General features: G+C 29.0%; 2 protein-coding genes across 2 annotated transcripts in view; both read right to left on the bottom strand.

Annotated features, from left to right (window-relative positions):
• Positions 1 to 124: 124 nt before the first annotated feature.
• Positions 125 to 1,184, bottom strand: pasi1 (septate junction component pasiflora 1). Its single transcript, XM_076405731.1, has 4 exons — positions 865 to 1,184; positions 614 to 801; positions 438 to 488; positions 125 to 385 (listed from the first exon to the last, which is right to left on the bottom strand). Exons 1-4 carry the CDS (start codon positions 1,049 to 1,051, stop codon positions 281 to 283), a joined length of 531 nt encoding a protein of 176 aa, XP_076261846.1. The 5' UTR covers positions 1,052 to 1,184; the 3' UTR covers positions 125 to 280.
• Positions 1,185 to 6,337: 5,153 nt separating this feature from the next.
• Mitf (transcription factor Mitf) overlaps positions 6,338 to 26,274 on the bottom strand; it is a 160,029-nt gene continuing 140,092 nt past the window's right edge. The window contains exons 3-6 of the mRNA XM_076404910.1: positions 8,925 to 9,108; positions 7,345 to 7,586; positions 7,074 to 7,289; positions 6,338 to 6,993 (exon numbers count right to left, since the gene is read on the bottom strand). Of these exons, the coding sequence (XP_076261025.1) occupies positions 6,715 to 6,993; positions 7,074 to 7,289; positions 7,345 to 7,586; positions 8,925 to 9,108 (921 nt within the window). The 3' untranslated portion in view covers positions 6,338 to 6,714. The remainder of the gene's footprint in view (positions 6,994 to 7,073; positions 7,290 to 7,344; positions 7,587 to 8,924; positions 9,109 to 26,274) is intronic.

Genomic DNA, 26,274 nt, shown 5'->3' with positions numbered 1-26,274 from the left:
AAAATAATTTTGAAAATGTCAGCAGAATTATTAAAGTAAATATGTTTAATATGATGGTGGCTCAATGTATATATCACCATGTATGCATATTTAATAACAATGTAACGTTTGAGAAAAAAATCCATCTTTGTTATTAAATTTATTAAAAATAACAGTATAAAATATTCTATACTTAGAATACTGTAAACTATACAAATGTCAAAAATATAATGTGTATATTATAAAAAAAAGTCTATACTAGGACGGAGTTGGAAAGTTTTGTACCATAACATAAAGTAATTTAATCTAGCATTAGGAATCCTGATGGCCAGAGAAGCTCTATATTTGCTGATTGCAGTTCCATAAACACAGAATATTGAGAATATACAACTAACCAACAATATATCTACAAAGAAATTATAATGTGGCATTGCTAATAAAAAATTAACTATACTTACATTATAGGCCATCCAACACCATAAAATTAATGTGTAGAGAACCGTATCAATCTACAAAAAAGTTAAGTTAAAAAGTAACTATAATTATGAATACAATAAAGTTGCAATGAAAAACAACATGTGATAACAAAAAACAATTTAAAAAGAATTTATAATCCTACCACTTCAATACTTACGTATATATAATATCCTCCTAAAAGCCATAAGCCATATATTAGTTGAAAAGCAATGGCAGTACCAAACAGAATCATCCATGGCAACATTAAACCTCTTATCATCACATTCAAACCAAACACAAGTAATACAGCAGACAATATCAATATACAAAAATAAGCTAACATTATCCCTCCAACAACTTGCATGGCTTAAAAACATAAACATTTTAGGTTACCATTTAAATACACTAATTTACCTACTGAATACTTACAGTATCTAACATCAGCTTCAAATAGAGGGTTATATAATTGTGTGGAATCACCCCCAGTCATATTAAAAACAATAAAAGTCATTAAAACAATACTTATTGCAACTGTATAAAAGCATATAGCTTTACACGCCGTCTTTAAATTGTCGATCCAAATACATGGGGCCCAACACGAATTTAGGAGTACCATTTTCGATATGTTATTGTGAATATATACACGGTTAAAAAATTATTTCATCAATTCATTAATTAAAAGAATAGTTTTCAGTCAATTAATTTATATTTTTAAATACCTCCTCGACACGCCCCGCATGAAATTTTGTTTTGAAATAAGAGTTAGTAATGGCGAAACAATATCGATATTTTTCCACCTCCATCGATATTGTTGTTGGCCGACATTTAAAAAAAAATTGAAGATATTTCTGAAACATGTTAAACAACCTTTTCATTATTTTTAAAAGACCTTTGAAATTAGTACCTGATTTTAAAGGTTTCTTGAAAATATCGTTAAATGTTTAAAATGTTTAGAAAATGTCGATATTGTTTGGAGACGATATATTAATATTTTTGTTTCTTCTTAAAAATAATAACATATTTTTTGTAAATTATTAATATTTTCCTGGTTGATGTAATAAAAATATCGACATTTTGGCCAATATATGGATATTTTTGTTTTCCGATATTTTTGAAAATATTAATATATTTCCCAGCTGTTAAAAATATCGATACATTAATTCTATATATTTTATTTTTTAAATATCGGAGCCGATATATCGATACTTCACTCAGCGACTGACATTCCTAATATGAATGACAGATAAATGGATAGAGTTGTTCCAAAGTTTTAACTTAATTGAAATATATGGATTTTGATCAAATAGTTGAAAATTCTATTTTAGCAGTTTAAGATATGGTAATAATAGAGTAATGAAAATACGAAATGAGATTGAGATTATTCAGTATAAAATAGTATGGTTATGCAACCTACAATACAACAACAATCCATAAGTAACTTGTAAATTTCAACATTTCAGAATATAAGTTAATTAATGATTTGAATTTAGCAGACTTAGAGTTTGGAACCTTATGTATTATTTTGTAGCAAGAAAATATATTTTATATTTCTTTAAAGTTAAAGTCTGCAGCGAAAATATAAATAATCTGTAATGATCTTATTAATAATAATTAATGACTCTATAATAAAAAACCGTTCAAAGTAAAAAAATAGAGCTTAAACAATATTTTCTTATAACTGTTAGAGAATATGTCATACATATTATATCGCAAAACTGTACGGTCCTGGCTACGGCATTCAAATGAACAAGGTCCTTTTTGATGTTAAGACTGTATGGTGTAATGAGTAAGACGAAAATTGATGTCGAGATAGGAGTTGATTTTATGTGGGAATAGATAAAAACCCTGTGACGTTTTGTGTCGCCGTTCAATAAGTCTCCACTTCTTTGTATAAAATAAAATACTTTCTTAAAGGATATTGTGTATTAAATCCGTCACATTCCAGATTTCGGGGAAATCATAAGACTCTTTTGAATTAATTCGATTAACCGGAATCAAATTAATTATGAAGACATGTATTGGTAATCGTTCCGTGGTTACTCAATGTAGTCCTTGGTGTAATTAAGTGAAACCCCGTAAAAAAATCAGCAAAAGGTGATTTGAAGGTGCTCAAAGACTTCTTGCCACAAACTATTCCAATAAGGAACCACTAAGTTTTCAAAGAACCCAATAAGGAACCCCTAACCCATGCATTTTCGACACCAGCATCGCAGTTCAGAGTTTAAAGCCACCAAAGCGGACTGATGTTGTTATGAACTATCATAGTCTACTGGAATTAGATACAGGCGATTTCGACTATAAGCTGTCCAGACAGGACACCGACCACTTATATATTTTTGGTTGTTTTTTAGGAGGTAGGTGTGATATCGTGTCACTAATACGGCTCTGGCTACGGACTATGCATTTGAAGCAACCATATGTTTTATGCTAAGATTGAATAGTGTAATAAGTAAGCCGTCTAGATATAGGAGTTTGGCTTATTTGGAATAGATTTAAACAATCAGTGTCGTTTTGTATCCCCGTTCAACAAGCCGTCTCTTATTTCTTCCATAGTGATACTTCTAATAAAATAATTAAATATATGCGATAAACTGTTTTGCGGACCACCCCTAAAGTATAGTTCTAAGCACAATTTTTTATAGGGCGTCCTCCATAGGTCTAGTGCACAAACGTCTATTTATCATCTCTACAATTATTATCTATACAATTGTACACACTCCAAACTTGGCATATAACTAAATGCATTACAACGTTAACGTAAAGGATTACATTATTCAACAAACATAATTCAATCCTATCCCTGTCAATTTTACTTGGCACTTTTACTTCATTTAGCCATGTTTCAACACTTGTAGCACTGTTGTAACACTTTTATGCCTCGTACCTGTGGAACTTAATCAACTTGCTTGTTGAACATATTTTCAAGTCAACAAGTCTATTATTTCCAAATTGTCACTGCTGAAATTATCTCGTATTTTATCTAATTTAGCATTCATAGAAATGTTAGCTGCTAGTATTTTAATGTATTGTATATGACATTCCTCTCCCTTTTCTTTTCTATGTCAGCCGGACAATGGGAATTTACTTTAAATTTTTACTTACCTGGAGTTTTGATTGCCTCTCACCCTTTCATACACTCTTATAAATTCCTAATCGATTACATTCGAATTTAGAGATGGTAATATTTTTAACAAAACAGGTACCCTCAATTTTTTATAAACAAGGATTTAGTTATTCTTTCAATATCATTTCCACACCTCAAAATCTTCAAGTAGGTTTTCAACTTCAATGTTCTTTGTCCAATTTTAATGTTGTAGAATAACTTCATATGTTGAATGAGCTGTGATTTTAATGAGGTATACTCATATAAAGGATATCGACTCATATTTATCTTTGCAGCTTAAATGCTAATTTATCTTTAATTTTTGCAGAACCAATTATGCGTAAAATATAATGAATTAGGTATATGATCGAATCCATGGCCGCCGAAGTATATTCTATTATACCCCCCGATTGCCTGTAAATGGCAACGTCACAATTTCAAGCAGAAGTTTACCGAATGACAAGAATCTAGTTCTGGAGAATCCCCGCATGCGTACAAGGATTTGAATTCGCAACGTTGCCAGTTGTTGAGAATTATACGTTCATTTGAAGAATTTTTTGGGAAATACATCTGATGTATTAATCCCGTACTCGCCTTGCTTGTATATTAATGCAAGTACAACAGAACAGTAGCAATAAATTAATTTGTAAATTAAGAATGTACTATGCATATCTAATGTAAGATGTAATTAATAAAAAATCTTTGAAGAATATTATATAAAGAGAATTAATTATCTTGCATTCAAAAATTAACCTAATATTTCTGTTGAAACTCAAGTTAAAAATGTTTGGTATATTTTCATCTCCTATAATATAAAAATTGTAATATGAAAAACCTTTTATAAACATCTTTCATTTTAAAATAACTTTGAATCAATCTATAAATATTACAATAACAAGCCAAAGTTATAGTTCTTGTAAATTATTCATACATTTGAAGAGTGTATTATAGATTATGGAATTCATAAATTAATCTAAAATCTCGCTTGAAACTGAAGTTCAAATTTAACTAAGTTTACTTAATTACTTTATATTGGTAATAGAGTATATTAAAAAATTATGACGAAGCTGAGATGACAAATTTTGTTTGTGAGTATATACTAATCCCAGTATTCTTAGTATACTATATATAACTATTACAAAATTAATTGAAAACGTAATCAGAATTAAAATATGAATAATATTATAATATATTCCAGACATGACCATATCAATAAAATTACCAGGATATGATAATTTTCAAAGTTCTGATAATGACAGAGAATGTATATAGTTACTTAAAATTTTTCTGTATGGTATGTTCATGTCATTCTTCATAGAGGTTATTGGAAAATATTATGCATAAACTTATACATTTGATCAGAATATATAAGAAATGTATGGGTACCGACATTGATGCAAACAACATTGTACATGTTAGAAGTGCGTGAAGTACTTCAATGCTATTAGATGAAAAATATAAAGTTACAAGTGAAGAATCCAGACATACAACGTATACGGCGATGCTCAGAGGTGGTTTGCAAAAATCCAAATGCAAGGAATATATATGAATATACACAATTAAATATATCGATGCTGTTACCTCGATAGTGAAATATGCTGCATTTGACATCAATTTTATTCTATTTATTTCTTTTCCAGTAACGTTTCCATCACCTCAGTTAAAACGTTTTTTTTTGTCGCTGTTCAAATTTTTGTGCTCACCACCTTTTACATTTATTTTGTTGTTTTGAAGAAATTATTTCTAAAATTAATCAAGCAGGTGATCAGGATTTTCAACAAAATATCGATTACTTTTTAATTCGCCTTTTTTCCTCAGAACTCTTTCATTTATAAAAATAACACAATATTTTTAAAAATAATAATAATGATGCCGAAGGATTATGAATTATAAGATTATAATATATCAACTCTTATTAACACAATTCAAATCGAAAATATTAGCTGAAGTAGCGTGTAGCTAAATTAAAAAAAAATTCTACAGAAAGAGTTTGACTCGATAACCCTAATCCAGCAATGTCTTTTTCACAACAAACAGATCTAATATATAAGTTGCGATATAAGCCCTGATACAAAGATTTGTGATGTACATTATAATCCTAGATAATTCAATAATCTTCAGTTATTATTTGGGTTTGATAAACTTTTATAATATATGTGTAAACTTTAAAGCAATAAAAATACTTTCTTTTAAAACCTTTATAATTTTTTGAAGTCCTAAACAAAAGCTTCGCTTCTCTTGAAAATGTCAAGTTCACTATTTTGCTAAAGAGAAAATTTAAAATTACTTTTATTCTCAATCTGTTGTATATTATATGAATATCTGGAATATTTATTATAAAAGTATTTAAATACAATTTTTATACTATTTAATAAATATTTCTCAATTTCAATTTCACAAAGTAAACACAATAAAACACGTATTCATTTTTTTTTCAGTTTTATTGGAACAATTATTATAAATCTGAAAACAGTTTGAATAAACTATTATCATATAACACAAATAACAATATTGATAAAACATCTTATTGGTTAAAGAAGTTGATCACAAATTTCCGGTTTACATAATATAGAAAAGAAAAATCTAGTGTGCTTTTCCATTAAACTTGTATTAATTTAAGTAAGACTCATCTATTTTAAAATTGACTTCATTCAATAAATTAAATGAGCACAAAATAAATTATAAAAACAATATGTTTTTAACAGTACTAAAGAGTATATTCATAGATAAATGGGACATTTGTTGGATAGACTTTGTCCTTTTCGTGAGCTGATAGGAGTTGAAAATAAAATTCACTTGACACTTGCCCACAAACTTTTATTTCAACAAAACTACCAGCTTAATACTTGCTTGTATGAGCAATTATAACAAATTCAAATTTGTTTAAATAAGTTGCTTAAATAAGTTTAATCAGAATAAGCAGACTTTCTACAAAAGTATCCGTACTAACTTTGACGATTGCAATGGAATTTAAACCATTTGTCAATAAAACAAAAATATATTAGGTCTATAGTTTCTAACTGAGAATAGTTCGACCTTTTATTGGGAGCTTTTGAAGGTTAAAAAAGAACATTTACATTCTTATTCTTATATCATTGTTGATGAAAAGTTATCTAAAGTAGTAACAATTTATCTATCACGAGCTATAATCTGAATCTCACTTAGTGAAACTAAGATCATGCTATCATATCTATATCAAGTGTGTCGTTACCATCCACCTGATCGATGTGGCTAGTTGGTGTTGGTGTCGGGATACGCTCTTCAGAAAGTAGAGGATCGCCAGATCCAGAATGAACTGGCGATACATTTCTGACCAAAAAATTGTCAGTATTTAAAGCATGAGGTGATGATAACATTGGATCCCCATTTACACCATAAACAAGATCATCATCGTCCATTCCCTCTTCCATAGCAGCAGATAAATTTAGATTAGTATCTGATATAACATCTGGCATCTAAAAAATTATTTAATTACAAAAAGTTCTATAATATTAAAAAGTATTAAGAAAATGCGAAACGATATAAAAATAATTACCTTTCGATTCGAATCTGAAAACATAGGCATAATACCGCTTAAGGATTGAGATTGATTATGATCTATATTAGGATCAATTCTATGATCCAAACTGGCTTCCAAATTGGGGTCTATATTTTGGCTATAGGAATTGTACTGTGATGTGTTGCCAACGAGACTCTGCCAATTGAAGTCTGATACAGGTAAGCCATGAGATTTTGCTTGTTTTTCGAGTTCCTACATATATTAAGAGTTAAAAATTACAAAATTTCATTTTGTTGAATATATATACCTGAACTCGTAGTTGAAGTCTTCTGTTGATATGTTCTATTTGTCTTTGTCGTTCCTCTTGCTGCTTTAGCCTATGTACTTCATTTTTCAGACATTTTATATATTCGACCGAGGATTTCAAAATAGTGCCCTTGTTTGGTCGTACATCTCTTACGATTTCATAATAAGGATCATTATTTTTAGGTAGTAAAGTTCCTAACTCTTTAATACGATCGTTTATATTAAATCTTCGTCGGCGTTCAACTGAAATCAAAAAAATACATATTTATTATTTAAATATGAAACATTTCTAATGCTCTTATGTGTATTTGTATTTTGTTTGTGTAATGGATATATGTAATAAAGTAGTCTTGTTAAATTTAATAGAGCCAATGTTATTCTTTATTATATATTAGGCAACTAACAATACACGTCATACATACTAAAAAAAACATACTACAGAGATACGATAGAGATTTATAGAATAGAGAAGAAATATGATTATTAAGTAGATATAAATTTTTAAGTAAGCAACATTTATCATTATTTCGACATAGTACTATACGTTGCTGATACAACTTAGATAAGCTTAAGTAGGCCCAACTTATGGGCCCAACTTACGTCATAAATTCGATTTACAATCAATTAAAAATCGATATGGTGTGTCTATCGAGTAGTTAAATGTGGGCAAACAATTCATTTAATAATAAGGTTATTTTCTCATCTCTGATTGGTTTAAATGACGATTTTTAAAATTTTATTTACTTATCTTAATTCTAATACATATTTGATAGTGAATTTGGAATATTGATACAATTTGAATGCCTCCTTATCTTGCTACCTGACACTTTTTTAATAAAAAGATTATTGTGATGTAATCAATATGACAATAAAGCATAATTTTAACAGTTGTTAGAGAAATATAATTATTTCTTGTTATTTTATCTCGTACAGTTCTTATGTTATCATTAAGTTGTAAAGATTCCTGGATATATTGCAGGAAAACTATTTCACTTTGAGGGATTGATAACTTATTATATACCTCCAACGATATTCAGGAGGTTTTACCACATCCATTATATAAGCTAGACATGTCTTTTTGTGATTGAACGTTGACTTTTGGTTGTTCCTTGTAATTATAATAATTTTGTACGTACAAATTATTTTGAAGAAATATATATTTTATATTTAAGCATTAAAAAATTTATTATTTTGTACGCACCGAATATGTATAACTTTGATTTTATCTTCTGATATATACATTTAGCAATAGGATAAAGAGTGGAAATTTAATACAGGTAAAGGCAAAACGTGTCCTGATTTTATAACGAGATAATAAAACTATAAATATTTCTCATTAGTAAACATACTATTACATTACAAAGCGTATAATATATTTTCACTTGTTTTAACATTACAGTGGTATGGTCATAGTGGTAAATTTTGATTAGCTTTTATAGATAGTAATGGTGAGTAATTAAAAATATGTTATAACAATTTACATCATAAAACTATTTGTATAGTTTTCATTTGATTTCACATTAAATAATTAAAATGTTGCAATACATATTTTAAATAATTAAATAATTTATTTATACTTACTCATATTATGATTGTCTTTTTTCTGTCTATCTTTGGCCATAGCATGTAGTTCAGCATCACTAAGTAAATATTGTTCATTTTTAATATTAATGTCATTCGCCAATGAGCTATCTGACGTTTTAAAACCATCTGATGCCAAGGAACTGTTTTCCAATGACAATAGATCATCTATTAATTCTTCAGCCTGAAAATGAAAAGAAAAATAGATTAATATGACATTTTCATTAATTATAATAATAAGATATAATGATATAATAAAATATAACCTGAACGACAAATCAATATTTTTTCAATCTACCCTGTAGTAAAAAAATAACCGCAGTACTTATTTAAAGCAAATACTTTTACCTTGACCAACTTATAGCCAAACAACTTTTTACGTACCTCTACGAAATGGACTAGTAAAAGAGAGCCCTTCTATCAGACTATCTGTCATAAATCATTTCATTAGATATATGTATTTTATTGGTGCGATATATTTTATTATACTATTACTTAATATAAAAAAGAAAAAATGTCGTTGGCAAATAGAAAAATTACGAACCGAGATATAAGTTGATTCATTGGCTAATCAAATAGGGGAAGATATTTTTATAACTTCAGTTTTGTAAGAATTTCGAAAATTGTGATTGTTTTGTAAATGGAAGGCTTCAGTGTGAAAAAGAAGAATCTTCGTAGCTGAAAAATATGTTTTTTACACTTCATCTAAATGCAGTATTACGAAAAGAAAAGCACAATGATAGGGACAGCCTCTTGAAAATGCCTCAAAATCAATTCACACTCTGTGTATAATATAAAATCTCTAACATAGACACGAAAAGATAAATATAGCGTCATCTAAAGTACGTGGCTTGAACAGAAACTAAATTTATTTTTAAATTATATTATTTACAGCGACATTAATTTTAATGATTTATAACAGGTACCTTCTCTTATTTATATAATTATTTTTTTATTTACTGGTATAGTTTTGAACTCTATATCAATGTTGATAGATTGATAAGGTTGTCGGTGTACTAAGATATCTTTCTCCAATAAAAACAATGGGATTAAGTACCTTAAATGTTTCGGCAAATGTTTTTACATTTATAATCTTTATTTGACCATTATTTGTTATTGATTTATAATTGAACGATACGTGGCTATCATAAAACAGCTCATGAAAAAAAAAATGTTTTACTAGCTTACCACGTATTTTAATCCTTCTTAAGCTACTGTGCAATAGAAACATCAATGAAATAAAATTCGATCATCTTATAAATTATCAAAAACGCCATGACTCACTTATATTTAATTGATATTTTTTAAGGCTCACAGCATAATAGATCTATATTTATTAGACATTAGTATTGGTTGTAATATGTTATTTAGTATTTATCATTTCACGTCTTTTAATGTTTATAACTCATATTTAATATTCCTTATGTCTTAAAAGTACTACACCTAATATGCCAATTCCACATTTCATTGGTGCATTGTATAGTTTATTGTATTTTAAAGTATGATTTTTCACCCATCGGGATTTATCTGGCCCAGACTTTAAACGGACGGTTTAACGTGAGCTATAAACCACGGGCCTTAATATCACACCAGTGCTAACTTGATGTTCATCCAAACCCAGCTTGGTTACTGGTATAGTTTTATTTCTTATTGGAATTTACTTAACGACTCCAGCTATCGAATATATCGTACATTGTACTAGATGTACATTTATTAGATATATTTAAGTTTTATTATTAATTATATTAGGCAACAATAAAATTTCTATATTACTATTTATGAACAATTAAACCGTACTTTATAAATATGCTGATATGGTGGTGGTTCCCTTTTTAAATGTTGTTTGAATGAATATAAAACAGATCAATAATAAAGTTCATTAAAATAAAAAGAAAAAACACAGTTTAGACTTTTTGGAATTTCCTGTATTATACATAACTTTTAGAATTCTTATTTCGTCTTTCAGATGTTTTATATCTTATAATTAGTGATATTCTTGCTGGCTGGGTAGTTGGGAAAACCCAATACAACGTACAATATACGTAACATTCTACCTAGTGGCTAATAGAAGATTAATTATTAATTTTATTATACAGGGTATGTACAGTATACGTGTTAAATAACATAATGACAATAACATTTATTTTAGTTCTTTATAGCATTATTCCATAAACATGCAAAAATGACATATAAATACTAAATGACCAAATCTAAAGTATTACTAATTTTTTCTAACACTAACACATTATGTTACGAAACGTTGTGATTATAAGTAATCGTATTGAAAAATGAACATAGCTTACAATTTTATTAAACATAACCTATATATCAGCTCACGAAAATATCTACGTTTATTTATGTTTGTTGAACGATTTCAACTCATGCTCGATGAAAACAAATTGTACGATGATTTGATTTAATTATAGCAATTATTTATGCTTGAGTGGATATATCTTGTTGTATATACATATGCATATTAGTTTATTGTACTACATATAAACAACATTTCCTAAAATATAGGAAACAACTTTAAAAATGTATCTAGTGCATACAGATAAAAACACAGATCTATTATATACACACAAGAATAGCACTTATTTTTATTATATTTCAATCAGTGCATACAACTTAGCATACAACTTTAGCTTAACTTAGGATATGAATAATTTTGAGAATATTCAAATCCAAAGAAAACTATAAATTTTACGGTCCTCCTACTGTTGTCATAGCTCCGGAATCCTGCTGTGGCATGGTCGTAAATTTATGTTTGTGATTTTCATAAGCAAGAGTGTAAAATCCGACAAGGAAAATGATTCCAGTCACGCCAGTAATCAGGCTGGGTAAGACCGGATGTCTTCTAGGATGATTTCTAAGTTGGTCACTAGCCAGTCGGCAGGCTTAATGCTGAGGACCGTGGTTCGGAACCCACATTAAACAGTAGGTCCAGTCCAGATAAACCCATAGTTGGTAAAAGGAGACTTTAAAATATATAAATTAAAAAATATATATAAAATATATTACGAGGGATATTCAAAAAAATACACATTTTTATAGTAAATCTCGAATAATATTCAATCATGTATGCATTTTCACCCTGTATATATTGGAAGTTTTATTATTAAAAAAATCAAACGTGTTTAGTATACTTAAATATCAACCAACTGGTTTTTGTAACCTAATTTTTCAGACGGTATTTTCCATTGCTCTATGTAATAATATATATACGAGGTCTTTATAATAATTATTATCTAAAGATTATTTCACATTAAGTAATCAGTTCTTTACTAGAATATTATTATATTAAAAGAATGTAACGTGACAATATTTAAAATCGTATACAATTTTAATATAACACTATATGGAATATACATAGTAGACTAGTAATAGAGATTAGGACAAATTATTGATAATTAATATATATTAATAAAATATACTTCAAAAACCAAAATGTAATATACGACAAAAATATCTATGCCATCCAAATTGTTATAATTTACTAAATAGCCCTTGTATTAATATAATTAGAGGCCTTTGATTGCGTCAGATCAGGCATTGTATTATGGTTAAATGAAATGACGAAGAAATAATTCTAAGAAACAGCCTCATCGCTAGAATATTAGCAGTTATATATTTTTCTCTTACCTGGAGATTTTAACTTTAATACATTCGCTTTTTCATCGAATCCACAACCATTGATATATACAGGTTGACCAAAATATTGTCATTAAAAAAATATCATTACATTTAGATTCGATCCTGCAAAATTCTCACCATTATTTAATTATTGAAAACTTATTAAAAGCGCCATCTATACGAGAGTTCCTCTATATAGTTACAGAAAACGTGATTCTTCGCCAAATTTGTTTAGAGCATTTGATCGGAAGATGGCGATTGTTTTATATTTTACAATAGTTAATAAATTGTGTTAACCTGTTTGTAAGTCAATGTTCGTGTTTCAAATGTATAAATACAATGATTTTTATATGTGAAAATATAAAATATATTGATTCTCTCTATATACGAACAATTCTACGAAGTCACCGCAACATGTAACTGCTTGATAATATATTCAAAAGGTAAGTAAACAAACTTTAATTTTTATTGAAAAAAAATTTTGTGTTTCAAACTGGTTTCTTATCATTTTACGGCAAATGATTACCTTTTATTGTATTTAATAGATGTATTATATATAATTGATAAAATGGATTGATCCAATGTATTATACATAATCTTTTTTAATTAACATAATTATTTATAAAATTGTGTTATATTGTTATTACTAGCAAAAATTATTTAGCAATAAATCTTAAACATTTCTTAAAGGTGACCTTCATATTAGTTTGCACAAAAAATTATATGATCAACGTTGTAATATATTTAGATTTAATTACAACCTGTATCTTATCCTGTGTAAAAGCGCCAAATAGAGTCATAAATTAATCTTTTTAGGGAGATTATTACATAAAGATACACATACGTACATTAATTTATAACACTATAAAGTATTGTAGTAATATATACTCTTTCAAGTTGTAGACAAGTGTATTTTCTTTAACAATAGTTATTTTCACTGAACTGAAAAATATTTACATAAAACATTATGTATATATGTATATTTTGCATAGTTGTGATAATTGAAAAATATTACTTAATAAATATCAATAATTTATATTTAAGGTGGAGAAAATTTTTCGACAATGTTTATTTTACATTAGGTACCTTAAAGATTTTGTGACATATACGAGTATGTAGTTTGTGACTAAACTATAATAAATTATAGTTGTTAGCCGGAACTATAGGATAGAAAATTTCAAAAAAATGATTTTATTAAAAGGATAATATAGTGTGTCCTATTTCTGTTTTAGTAATTTAATTTTTCTTAATAGATAATAACATGCAGTTTAAAATATGTTTTATGCAAATATGTTTCCTTGGCCTGATAATAATTTTATAGTATTTTTTATAATATCATTTTCTTATGAATATTATTTCACCTATAGCATTTTCCTAACAATTAACAGGCAACTTCATTTTTTGTAATAATGATTTTTAATTAGCTGAGTGGCTTCTATTCTTGATGTACTTTTTATCATTATAAGTTGACATTTTTAAGTATATTTACCATTATATTTATGGTTAGAAGTATGTAGTAGTTAGAATCTATATATTATTCAGCATTATATTATATGAAAATATTTATATTTTGGTTACCTTTATTGCTGTAAGGACTATTTAAATTTTCTATTTTTATTTTAAATTTTAATGTTTCAAATTATTTTTTACAATAATTATTTTTATATTATTCCATTACTATTATAATAGTAAATTATTTCTAGTGGGAAGTAAAGAGAAACATTATGTTTACTATAAGCTATTTTTCTTGGTTCAAAAAATATTTTATATTTTATTTTAAAATGAATATTTAATTGATTTTTATTTTTCTCTTTCTCTTGTCATTATATTAACGTAACCCTTTGATAATATTAATAATGTTATTTAGTTATTTCTTATGATTTTATATGTATTTTATAATTACATGCAAAATAATAATTTAATCTATTGGTTAATGTTTAACGCAATATATTTTATCAATGAAATTAGCTAGGATTGTGAATTAATTTTGATGTATTTATAATAAATGACAATATAACCTGAAAATACGTTTTTTTATGTGAAGTTAAAGTTTTAAATCTTTCAAAATTAATTTACAACCGTAAAATAATTATTCTCTTTTGAGTTTTGACAAAAATGTATCTTTAAGCAATGTTAAAGAGGTTCAATATGAGTTGCATATTAATCAAACACTATATCATGAATATTCGTAAAAATGGAGCAACCACATTACAATGATTTTATCAAATAATGATTCATATCTTTTGGTTTACGGGTAATCAACCTTCAACTTTTGAACAATAGCTTATTAGTGTATTTATTTAATAATAAACTAACAATATATACATGTTATTTAATACCGCAAAATACTTTTTGAAAATATACCAAATGCATACAATTTAAATCATTAAAACAAACAAAACTGCAAAACTAGTAAGAAATAAAATGGGCTGTCGAGCAATAAATGAAACATTCACCGTATATAGATGATTAAGATTTACTATCATTAAAAAAGGCTTAATTATTATTATGCACTTAAAAATAAAAAAAATACCGCATAAAATAGCGAGGCAAAGGAAATTGATGGTTAAAATATCAGATTTTTTTAAAAATCCAAGGTAATAATTTGAATTGAAATTGAATAAAGCGAATATCTAACATTATATACCATTATATTTAAAATAGGATACAAACATTCGAAATTGTACCTATAATTAAGTGGCGTTAATTACATTTCGTTGGTATATTATCTTAAAAAATCTTACGTAATTAAATTTGTATAGCGTTAAAATATTTCGAGAAATTTGTATCACTTTCATGGAAAATAAATGTGTATTTAGCCGGCTTGATTGGCGCAGTGGTAAGGCGACAAGACGGTCCTCATGCTGATACTATATTCGCGTTTGTGATTGTTTAACATTTGTGATTGTCTTTAGGCGAGAGTACAAAATCCGACAAGGAAAATGATCCCAGCCATGCCAGTAATCAGGCTGGGTAAGACCGGATGTCTTCTGGGATGATTTCTAAGTTGGTCATTCGCTAGTCGGTAGGCTAATGACGAGGACCGGGGTTCGGAGCCCGCGTTAAACAGTAGGCCCAGTCCAGATAAACCCTGGTTGGTAAAAAGGAGACTTTAAAATATATAAAAAATGTGTATTTATGTAAAATTAAAGGATAAAAGAAGCCAATAAAGATGGGATGTTCAAAATAAAAGGGTCATTAGCACAAAACTAAAATATAATAAATTATTAACATAAGTATACTAACATCATCAAAGAAGAAGTAACAATTCTTAATGATTCATCTTTTTCACTTATGATCTAGTAACTAAGGGTTGAAAGCAACTTTATCGAAAACTAAGCTCTATAAGCATATTCAGTTTCGATAAAATTGTTAAATAATATCACTATCTTACGACTCTTGCTCTTTCCGTGAAAATGTCTGAAAACAGATCCCATATCATGTGACTTTTATTTCTTTCGTAAAGTTAAATCTGAATGAATTTTGAACTTTCCAAGTTCTGAAATAAAAATAGGCTGTGAAGTAATTGTTCATTAATGTCTATATCATAGAGAGAAAAAACCTAATACCAACACACCAGTTTGGGTTTATTAACAAGCATTCAACAGAATAACAGCCGTTATAGAAAAAGCCTACGAAAGTAAAAAAGTATGCTCAGCTATATTCTTAAATGTAGCACAAGCCTTCGATAAGGTTTGGCATGAAGGCCTTGTTCATAAACTACAGATAATATTACCAAAACAACACACCGAACTATTAGTATCGTACATTACATACAGAATGTTTAGAGTCAAACAAGAAGAAGCTTACTCTACAATAAAAGAAGCTAATGCAGGTCTACCACAAGGAAGTGTATTGGGGCCAATGTTTTATCTACTCTACACTTGTGATATACCACAAATGGAGAATATTACGATGGCTACATTTGCTGATGATACTGCTATTATAGCTGTTGGAGACAATAGTGAAGAAGCCTCAAGAAAATTACAACAGGCAAGTAACAATATAAATAATTGGACACAAGCTTGGAAAATAAAAATTAACGAAAGTAAATCTGTGCATGTGCAGTCCACCTATAATTAGTCTGTACAAGTACCAGTAACATTAAATAATACTAGCTTTCCATATAGCAACAACGCCAAATATCTCGAAATGAATCTTGATGCAAAACTTCGCTGGAAGGTTTATATATAGAAGAAAATAAAAGAACTGGAATTGAAATATAGGAAAATGTACTGGCTAATTGGAAGAAAATCACAATTATCATTACATAATAAATTGCTATTATATAAGCAAATCCTGAAACCTATATGAACACACGGAGTTCAATTATGGGGATGTTCTGCAAAGAATAAAATAAACAAATTAAAAATTTTCAGAACAAAGTCCTGAGAGCTATTGTGGGCCCACCCAAATACTATAGGACTGATTACCTACATTAAGACCTTCAGATACCCACAGTCAGTCAAGAAATCAAGAGAATTGCAAGGAGGTATGATGAAAGACCCCATTCTCATCAGAATATTGAAGTATTGCAGCTTTTGGATACCAGCAGAACAGGACATAGACTCAAAAGAATCAAACCATCTGATCTTGTGTATTGTTGTGTAGTGAGGTGCATATTTTAAAAAATACAGCAGTGACATGTATATTATTTCACCAGAGACTGAGATAGGGATAACAATGTAGTAATTAAATAATGAAAAAAAATTATGTTAGTATTCATATTCCTAAATAATATTCCTAAATTTAAAATAAAAGCTGTTACAGCATTACTAATGCTTAGTTATTTCAAAGCAAGGCTAAAGCATTGTTAATATTAGTTATATTAAGTTAGAAAATTCCCACTAGCTCCTCAATAATAGTCTAAGCTTAAATACCACAAAAACCTTAGCGTATATATAAATGCTAATGAGACAGTGTCTTGTAAGACCAACAAAATTATTAAAACGTTTTAAATCGTTTAAATTAGTTCGAATAGGAAGCACCGTACTGCATTAATTTAATTACTTTATGTAAATTCAATGTTTTATTGCTAATAATATATTACTATAGTAAGTGATATTTTGTGGATTAGAATTTGCATAAATATGTTTTTTTATATTCCAGAAAAATCACTCAAAATCCAAATAACTTATTAGAAAAAACCAGAGATTTAACACAATCTCTTGGAACTAAATCATACTTATAATATACTAGAGAACTGTCAAAATCATATGTAAGATTGTTATTTTGTACACATCGACTACCGGATTGTCCGGAAAATAATTACGCCATTAACAATTGTAATCTTAAACCATCTCTAACAATCGAAATCAGAAACTACCGGAATCATGATGATTTTTAACAATTTTTTTGTCAAGACCGAAATTAGTATTATTTCATTGTTCTCATGTTATAGGCTTCCGAAATTATTGAACCATCATTACCCAGTTAATGAACTTAACACGTTCATTAACTTTCAACTCGTTGTCATAACAAGCACTCAATAATAATGACATTAGGTTTGGATACAAAAAATATTCTTGTTATAGATTATTTCTGTGATCCTTCAACATCAGTTAACAGGTCAATTGAAAAGTCCCCGGGCTGACAGATAGATGGCGCTTCTAGAATTAAATACATGTATTTTTTAGTTAGACCTAACCTTCAAAAGATACGTGTATAAATTTAACAGTTGTTGGACCATTAGTTTGTGGTTTATATCATTTTCAGTGAAGCAACTTTTGTTATTTCGAAAAAAATTGATAAAAAAGAATTTCGCGTGTTGATAAAATATTGCTTTTTGACGGGAAAAAATACAGTTGAAGCAATAACTTGTCTTGATGCCGAGATTCCGGACACTGCCCCAGGAAAATCAACCATCAAGGATTGGTATGCTAAGTTTAGACGTGGTGAAATGAATGATTTTGAATAACCATAAACTGAAATTGAATGAAATAGTAGACACTCCAAAGATATCAACTGAACGTGTACATCATATCATTAACGAATATTTGGGTATGACAAAGCTCTGTGCAACGTGGGTGCCGGCGAGCTCCCTTTTGACCAAAAACAACGACGAGTTGATGATTCGGAGCTGTGTTTGAAGATGATCAAGCGTAATAAATCCGAGTTTCTGCGTCGATATGTGACAATGGATGAAACATGGTTCCATCATTTCACTCCAAAGTCCAATCGACAGTCATCCGAATGAACAGCACACGATGAAGCCGCTCCAAAGCGTGGGAAAACGCAACAGTCGGCTGGCAAGATTATGACGTCTGTATTTTGGGATGCGCATGGTTTTTTTTATTGATTACCTTGAAAAAGGAAGGACGATAAAGAGCGATTATTGCATAGCGTTATTTGACCGTTTGAAGGACGAAATCGCCGAAAAACGACCGCATTTGAAGAAAAAGAAAAAAAAGTGCTGCTTCACCAAGACAATGCACCGTGTCACAAGTCAGTGAAAACGATGGCAAAAATCCATGAATTGGGCTCATCCCCGAATTGTTTCCTTATCCACCGCATTCTCCAGATCTGGCCCCCAGCGACTATTTCCTGTTCTCAGATCTCAAAAGAATACTCGCTGGGAAGAAATTTTCGTCGAATGAAAAGGTGATCGCCGAAACTGAGGCCTATTTTGAAGAAAATGACAAATCGTACTACAAAAATGGTATCGAAAATTTGGAGGGTCGCTATAATCAGTGTATCACCCGTGAAGGGAATTATGTTGATAAAAAAACTAATTTTGCCAAAAAAATGTGTTTTACTATGGTAGGCCGGGGACTTTTCAATTGACCTGTTATTTATAGCAGAAACTTAAATCAGTTATTTGATTTGAGTTAATATAGCACACATATCACGAGTGTCATCACTAACCTATTAGGTGCTTACATACTTTAAAATGGTATTTGCTGAGAAAAATTGGTACTACATGTATAAAAATATTTGCCATCATTTTTTGTGGGAAAAGTCCTCATCTTTCTAGTAAGATGGAAAGAATTATGTTGATTTGGCAGCATATAAGAGGATGTCTTATTCTGTTACTCACTATTGCTGGTCAGTAGTTTGATTTTGATCTTGCAATAGTCGTAGCAAATCTACTTTTCGTCGCCAGTCACAATACGCCACAAATTTTTTTTGCACGACAAGCGCTGTCTTGAAATGGTTCAAAATGGCATTTTCAGTCATTTCTGTTCAGTATGGTAACCATTTTCTCTCCTTTTGAATATTCCTATTGCATATAAAAGCCTGAACACAGTTGATTCATCAACTAAGCTGTGTAAAAGTTCATTCAAGAGTTTGACCAATAAGTTTTCATCCAATAAGTCCTGTAAATGATTATCTTTGAACTTTTTTGGTATTCCATGCCGTTGTTTTTATTGACATCAGAGTTACCACTTCATTGAAACAAAAGCGACAATTTTTTGTTTATATGTGAAACCATAAGTTTTTAAAAATGTTTAATGGGCTACGGTAGCAATATTATTGAATAAGGAAAATACAATTTTAAGCTCACCATCATTAGCGTTTGTATATACTGAATAACTTAATAATACTAAAAGGTAAACTGCTTTTTTATTTAGACAGATGTCAAAATCATCGAATTTAAATATCAAATTTAGGTTAGGTTGTTTAAATTGATTTTTGCCAATAGATATCCCTGATCAAAAAGCACCTATTTTAAATAATTTCAACGATTAACTGGTTAATATTGCATCTGATCTCAATTGATCTGTTACTCTAACGTGAACTCTATTTTATGTTCTAATTTTTCAAATTTATAAAGTAGAGAACAAGATAAAATTAGTATTCAGTACAAATAAAAAATCTTCCATATTGCAAAACAAATCGTACATATTATGGTGATACAAGAAAAAATTGGAGTAAGAATTTTTATGGGCGGAATATCCTAATATAGAAACTTAAGAAATATTTCTTATATAGATATTTACAGATATATATAAATAAAATTGAATATAGAGTGTAAAGAAGTGGGTATAAAATGGTATAAGTATAGATAGAATCGTAAAAGAGACACATAAGAATAAACTATAGATACAATTATATAGTAGTTAATGTGGAATAGTAAAACAAATGAATATACAGAAGGAAAATAAAAGGATAGACGATTGAGATAAAATAAATTCGTAACATAAGGAACTAAGTGAACAATTATAGGTTTATTTCTCCAAGATAGCTAAAGTGGTTATCCATAATGTGAGGAGGTAATATATAAGGTAATATTAATATATATACCAAGGAGTTAACAGTGTGGGATCTAAGGATGTCAAACGTCGGACAAAGTAAAATATGTTGGACAGAGATTGTGAGCCTACAGTGATTGAAAAACGATTGAATTTCCATTGACAAGAGAAGCGACAATGAAGTTATCAATTACTTATTTAGACCTACTGGAAGACAATATTATAGGGCTAAAAAAGGTTTCCCTTGATGATCGATAGTTTATTATCCTTTTTAATTAAATCGCTTTCCAATTGGATGAGGTTATTTATTTTTTATTTTATAATGAGGGTAAGTCTCTAATATATATACAATTGCAAATAGGCCATTCTACCATTTAATAGACGAAACAATCGATAATCAGCAAGTTAAGTTTCTTTATAATTTCTTCTCTTTTCAATTGAATCCAATATATTAAATCCTATTACCAACACATCAGTTTGGGTTTATTAACAAGCATTCAACAATTGACCAAGTTCACAGAATAACAGATGTTATTGAAAAAGCCTACGAAAGTAAAAAAGTATGCTCAACTATATTCTTAGATGTAGCACAAGCCTTCGATAAGGTTTGGCATGAAGGTCTTGTTCATAAACTACAGAAAATGCTCCCAAAACAACACACCGAACTATTAAAATCCGTACATTAAAAGCAGAATGTTTAGAGTCAAACAAGAAGAAGCTTACTCTACAATAAAAGGAGCTAAAGCAGGTATACCACAAGGAAGTGCACTGGGACCAATGCTTTATCTACTCTACACTTGTGATATACCACAAATGGAGAATATTACGATGGCTACATTTGCTGATGATACTGCTATTATAGCTGTTGGAGACAATAGTGAAGAAGCCTCACGAAAATTACAACAGGTACGATCGCTACATAAGCTTGGAAAATAAGAATTAATGGAAGTAAATCTGTACATGTGTAGTTCACCTATAAATACACCGTACAAGCACTAATAACATGAAATAATACTATCGTTCCATATAGCAACAACGCTAAATATCTCAGAGTGAATCTTGATGCAAAACTTCGCTGGAAGGAACATATAAAGAAGAAATTAAAAGAACTGGAATTGAATTATAGGAAAATGTACTGGCTAATTGGAAGAAAATCACAATTATTAGTACATAATAAATTGCTATTATATGAGCAAATACTGAAACTTATATGGACATACGGAATTCAATTATGGGGATGTTCTGCAAAGAGTAACATACATAAAATACTATAGGACTGATTACCTATATCGAGACCTTCAGATACCCACGGTCACTCAAGAAACTAAGAGAATAGCAAAGAGGCATGATGAAAGACTCCACTCTCATGAGAATATTGAACTATTACAGCATTTGGATACCACCAGAACAGGACATAGACTCAAAAGAATCAAACCATCTTATGTAGTGTTGTGTAGTTAGGTGCATATAATAAAAAATACAACATATAACCATTATTTCACCAGAGGCTGAAATAGGGCCGATGGGGCCTCCTAGTTATATACCTAGATTTAAGTTACCATAAAGACAAATTGTAGGTTAGACGGAAACGACTACTAACAATGTAATAATTAAATAATAATAAAAACATTTAAATTAAATCAACATATTTAAGATATGTTTACATTTTTTACTAGCCAAAATTTACTAAGTGATGATGAGTTCAGATTGACGCCATCTAATGATATTTGCATATAAAACACTTTTAGCTGGGTCTAATATTATTCACCAACTTATATCAACTCAATATTGAAATGGCCGCTGTAACCACAAAAAAAAATAACAATGCAAATAAAAATCGTAATTATGTCCTTAACAACCACCGATATATGCATTTTTCTATTTTCAATGTCCTAATCAGTTTACAAACCAATATACTTACATAACATCAACATTTTTATTAATGTATATGCGGACAAAAAAATCTATTCATTAATATAGTGTGCTCATTAAGATTTACGAGCGAGACATACTCGATTAAATGCACATTGAATAAAAAATAATAATAACCGAACATAACGTGTTTTAGTTTTGAATGAATCGAAAACAACAATTGCAAATTTGCAACGTGCCTCTTTTTTATTAAAATTGAAAATATTATCTAATGTATTTACGCGTAATGGTTTGTTTCCGGCAATTTTTAATTCCTTTTTTACAACAATGCTGAAATAATGGATATTTTTAAAGTTTGCCATCAAGGAAACTCATTTAATGTGATATATTTACTGTTTAGGTGGAGATTCATAGAGCAGTGGTTTTCGTAATGTGTGCCTTTGTACTAGCTACCATCATTATCAAACAGTATAGGCGCAATTAATTGGTTATAAATAAAATTACGGTAAACATAATTAGAAATATGTACGCTACTGTGATCAAAACATACTAAAATGTGAAAATCATGGCGTTCTTCACTATGAGTTCCTTTCGCCGGGTCATATTCTCTCAAAAATTCAACTCATATTCTATCACTCATATTTGTCTCTCAAAAAATCGTTTCGTGGTCATTATTTTGAGTTTAGTGAAGTTCTGGTGGTCGTATTAATTGTTTTTTGCTGATCTCAAATCAGAAAACAGCACCAGGACTTCAAATATTTTATTATATTTAACAGGTCAATTGAAAAGTCCTCGGCCTACCATAGTAAAACACATTTTTTTGGAAAATTTGTTTTTTTATTCAACATAATTCCATTCAAGGGTGATACACTGATTATAGCGACCCTCCAACTTTTCGATACTATTTTTGTAGTATGATTTGCCCTTTGCTTCAAAATAGGCCTTAGTTTCGGCGATCACCTCTTCATTCGACGAATATTTTTTCCCAGCCAGCATTCTTTTGAGATCTGAGAACAGGAAATAGTCGCTGGCGACCAGATCTGAAAAATACGGTGGATGACGAAGTAATTCGAAGCCCAACTCATGGATTTTTCCCATGGTTTTCACTGACTTGTGACGCGGTGCATTATCTAGGTGAAGTAGCACTTTTTCTACAAATGCCGCCGTTTTTCGGCGATTTCGTCGTTAAAACGGTCCAATAATGCTATGTAATAGTCGCTGTTGATGGCCCTTCCTTTTTTTATGGTAGTCAATGAAAATTATTCCATGCGCATCCCAAAATACAGACGCCATAATCTTGCCAGCCGACTGTTACGTTTTCCCACGCTTTGGAGCGGGTTCATCGCGTGCAGTCCACTCAGATGACTGTTGATTGGACTTCGGAATGAAATGATGGAGCCATGTTTCATCCATTGTCTCATAACGATGCAATATCTCGGGTTTATTACTCTTGATCATCTTCAAACACTGCTCTGAATCATCAACTCGCTGTTGTTTTTGGTCAAAAGTGAGCTCAGGCGGCACCCATTTTGAACAGAGCTTTCTCATACCCAAATATTCATGAATGATATGATGTACTAATGATTCGACAGTTGTCAAATTTATACACGCATCTTTTGAGGGTTAGAGTTAATTAAAAAGCATATGGATTTAATTCTAGTAGCGCCACCTAAAGGTCAGGCCGGGGACTTTTCAATTGACTTGTTAAATATAATAAAATATTTGAAATTGTAATAATAATATACATTATTTTTCAAAATTTTTAGATACGTATTTTTATATTACTTGTTCTATATAATACATATAATATCTGTTATATAAAAACATATTATATAAAAATCTACAATTATGGGAGAGCGAACGCATTCATATTGACTTGTTACAAGTACAAAACTATCTGGATTAAATATTTTATCGCCTACGATAAGGTAATATATAAAGATATTTTATTATAATCAATTGTAATAGAATTCTTATATAAATACAAATAAAATACAACATGAAACATTATTACATTCAAGGGTAATTTCAAGAAATAAAATATTATTTAACAATTTAAAATTAATTTTAATATTCTCATTTTAGATGCTTTTGTTGAGTATATAAAGCAGAAATATTTGAAATAAATTTAATATGTTATTAAATAAAAAATATTACAAACTGATATAAACTGTAAATATGTTGTATAATAATTCAGATATTTACGATAGTACAAATTGTAAATGATGAATTTGTTGGCACAAGAACAAATCACCCATAATCATAGACAATAGAAAAAGAAAATTTCATTAAATAAATTGTAGTTTAACCACAATTAAAATTAATATTATTATAGACTATCACAAGAAAAGTTAAACCAAAATAGAATTGAAAGAATAAAGAAGAAAATATATTAATCAACATTTGTAGGTACTGAAAAGAACAAAAATCAAAAGAATTATGTTGATATTAATTAGATACAACTGTGAGGCATACAAATTATTTGAGTTCTTCAATTAAAAAATTGTCAATTAATATGAACAAATAAGACATTTAAATAACTATAATTGAAAGGAAAGGAATTACGCTAAATAAACGATCGAACTGATCTGATAATTAAAAAAGAATGTGAATGTATTAATGATATAGATACAAGAATATATTTAGCTGTAGACAGTTACAGAACGTTTAAAAAAATCAATCGTGATCTATTTCGATTAAATTTATAATTAAAAAATACTGTTAAATTATGATTCCATAACATTTTATTTTATAGAGTAATAAACTGTATTAATTGATAATTATTAAAATTTATAGGACTATTTATATTAGCAATAAATAAAACGATTCAAACATTAACAATAATTCCACCTCCAACAAACTAATATTAATAATAATAACAATAAATTAAGTACGGTTGAAGTCAAGTTCAATAAGTCTTGCGTTTTTATTACTATCGTAATATTGACGGATTACTTAACAATAACAATAATAGACTAGCGTGTCAATGTTAACTGCTATTAAAACGGTTTTTAACTATTTCGAAATATTGTCTATGATTCACGTTTGAGTTAATTTTCGTTTAAAATTAGTTGGTATAATTGACTGGTTAGTATACAGACTTAGGTATTGTCTAGACCCTCTTCAGGCGAAAAGATAGAAAGGATTATTTAACCGTTTTTTTCTTGATAATCTTTTTCCTTGAAACAGTGTTCTTTGATGAAATCATTAGATAAAATTAAGGTATATTTTATGAATTTAGTGTAAATGGAGTTTCTTTTATGTGGCTTTTAACATCTGAAAGCCAGTGGTTTTGGCTTTGGGAGTTTGTTATGTCCCATGTAATTACTATTTTGCTATTCTGAAAGCCACTAGACAATATTGAAAGTTCTACTCGAATTAAATTCCTTGTCAATAATTGAGTGCTGTATTTCTAGTCACGCAGAAGTGTAAGTTGCATAAAGTGGTGACTTTTCTTCACCAGAACACGCATGATGTGTGGCATTTTTAACCGACTACGAAATAGCAGGATCTATGTTCGGCTGTATATATTTTTTTAAATGTATGTTCGCCGATTTATCCGTCAATTATGGGTCGATTTTCAAAATTATTTTTTATTCGAGTAAGAGTGCCCTTCCGAGGTGGTCCCATTGGAACCAAATCAGGATCTGTTA

The sequence above is a fragment of the Rhynchophorus ferrugineus genome, unplaced genomic scaffold (genome assembly GCF_030347505.1).
Source record: "Rhynchophorus ferrugineus isolate W39M unplaced genomic scaffold, kcgeb_rfMv2 rfM5, whole genome shotgun sequence".
Taxonomy (NCBI): domain Eukaryota; kingdom Metazoa; phylum Arthropoda; class Insecta; order Coleoptera; family Curculionidae; genus Rhynchophorus; species Rhynchophorus ferrugineus.
The sequence above is the reverse complement of the archived record's forward strand: the minus strand, read 5'-3'. Positions and strand labels throughout refer to the sequence as shown.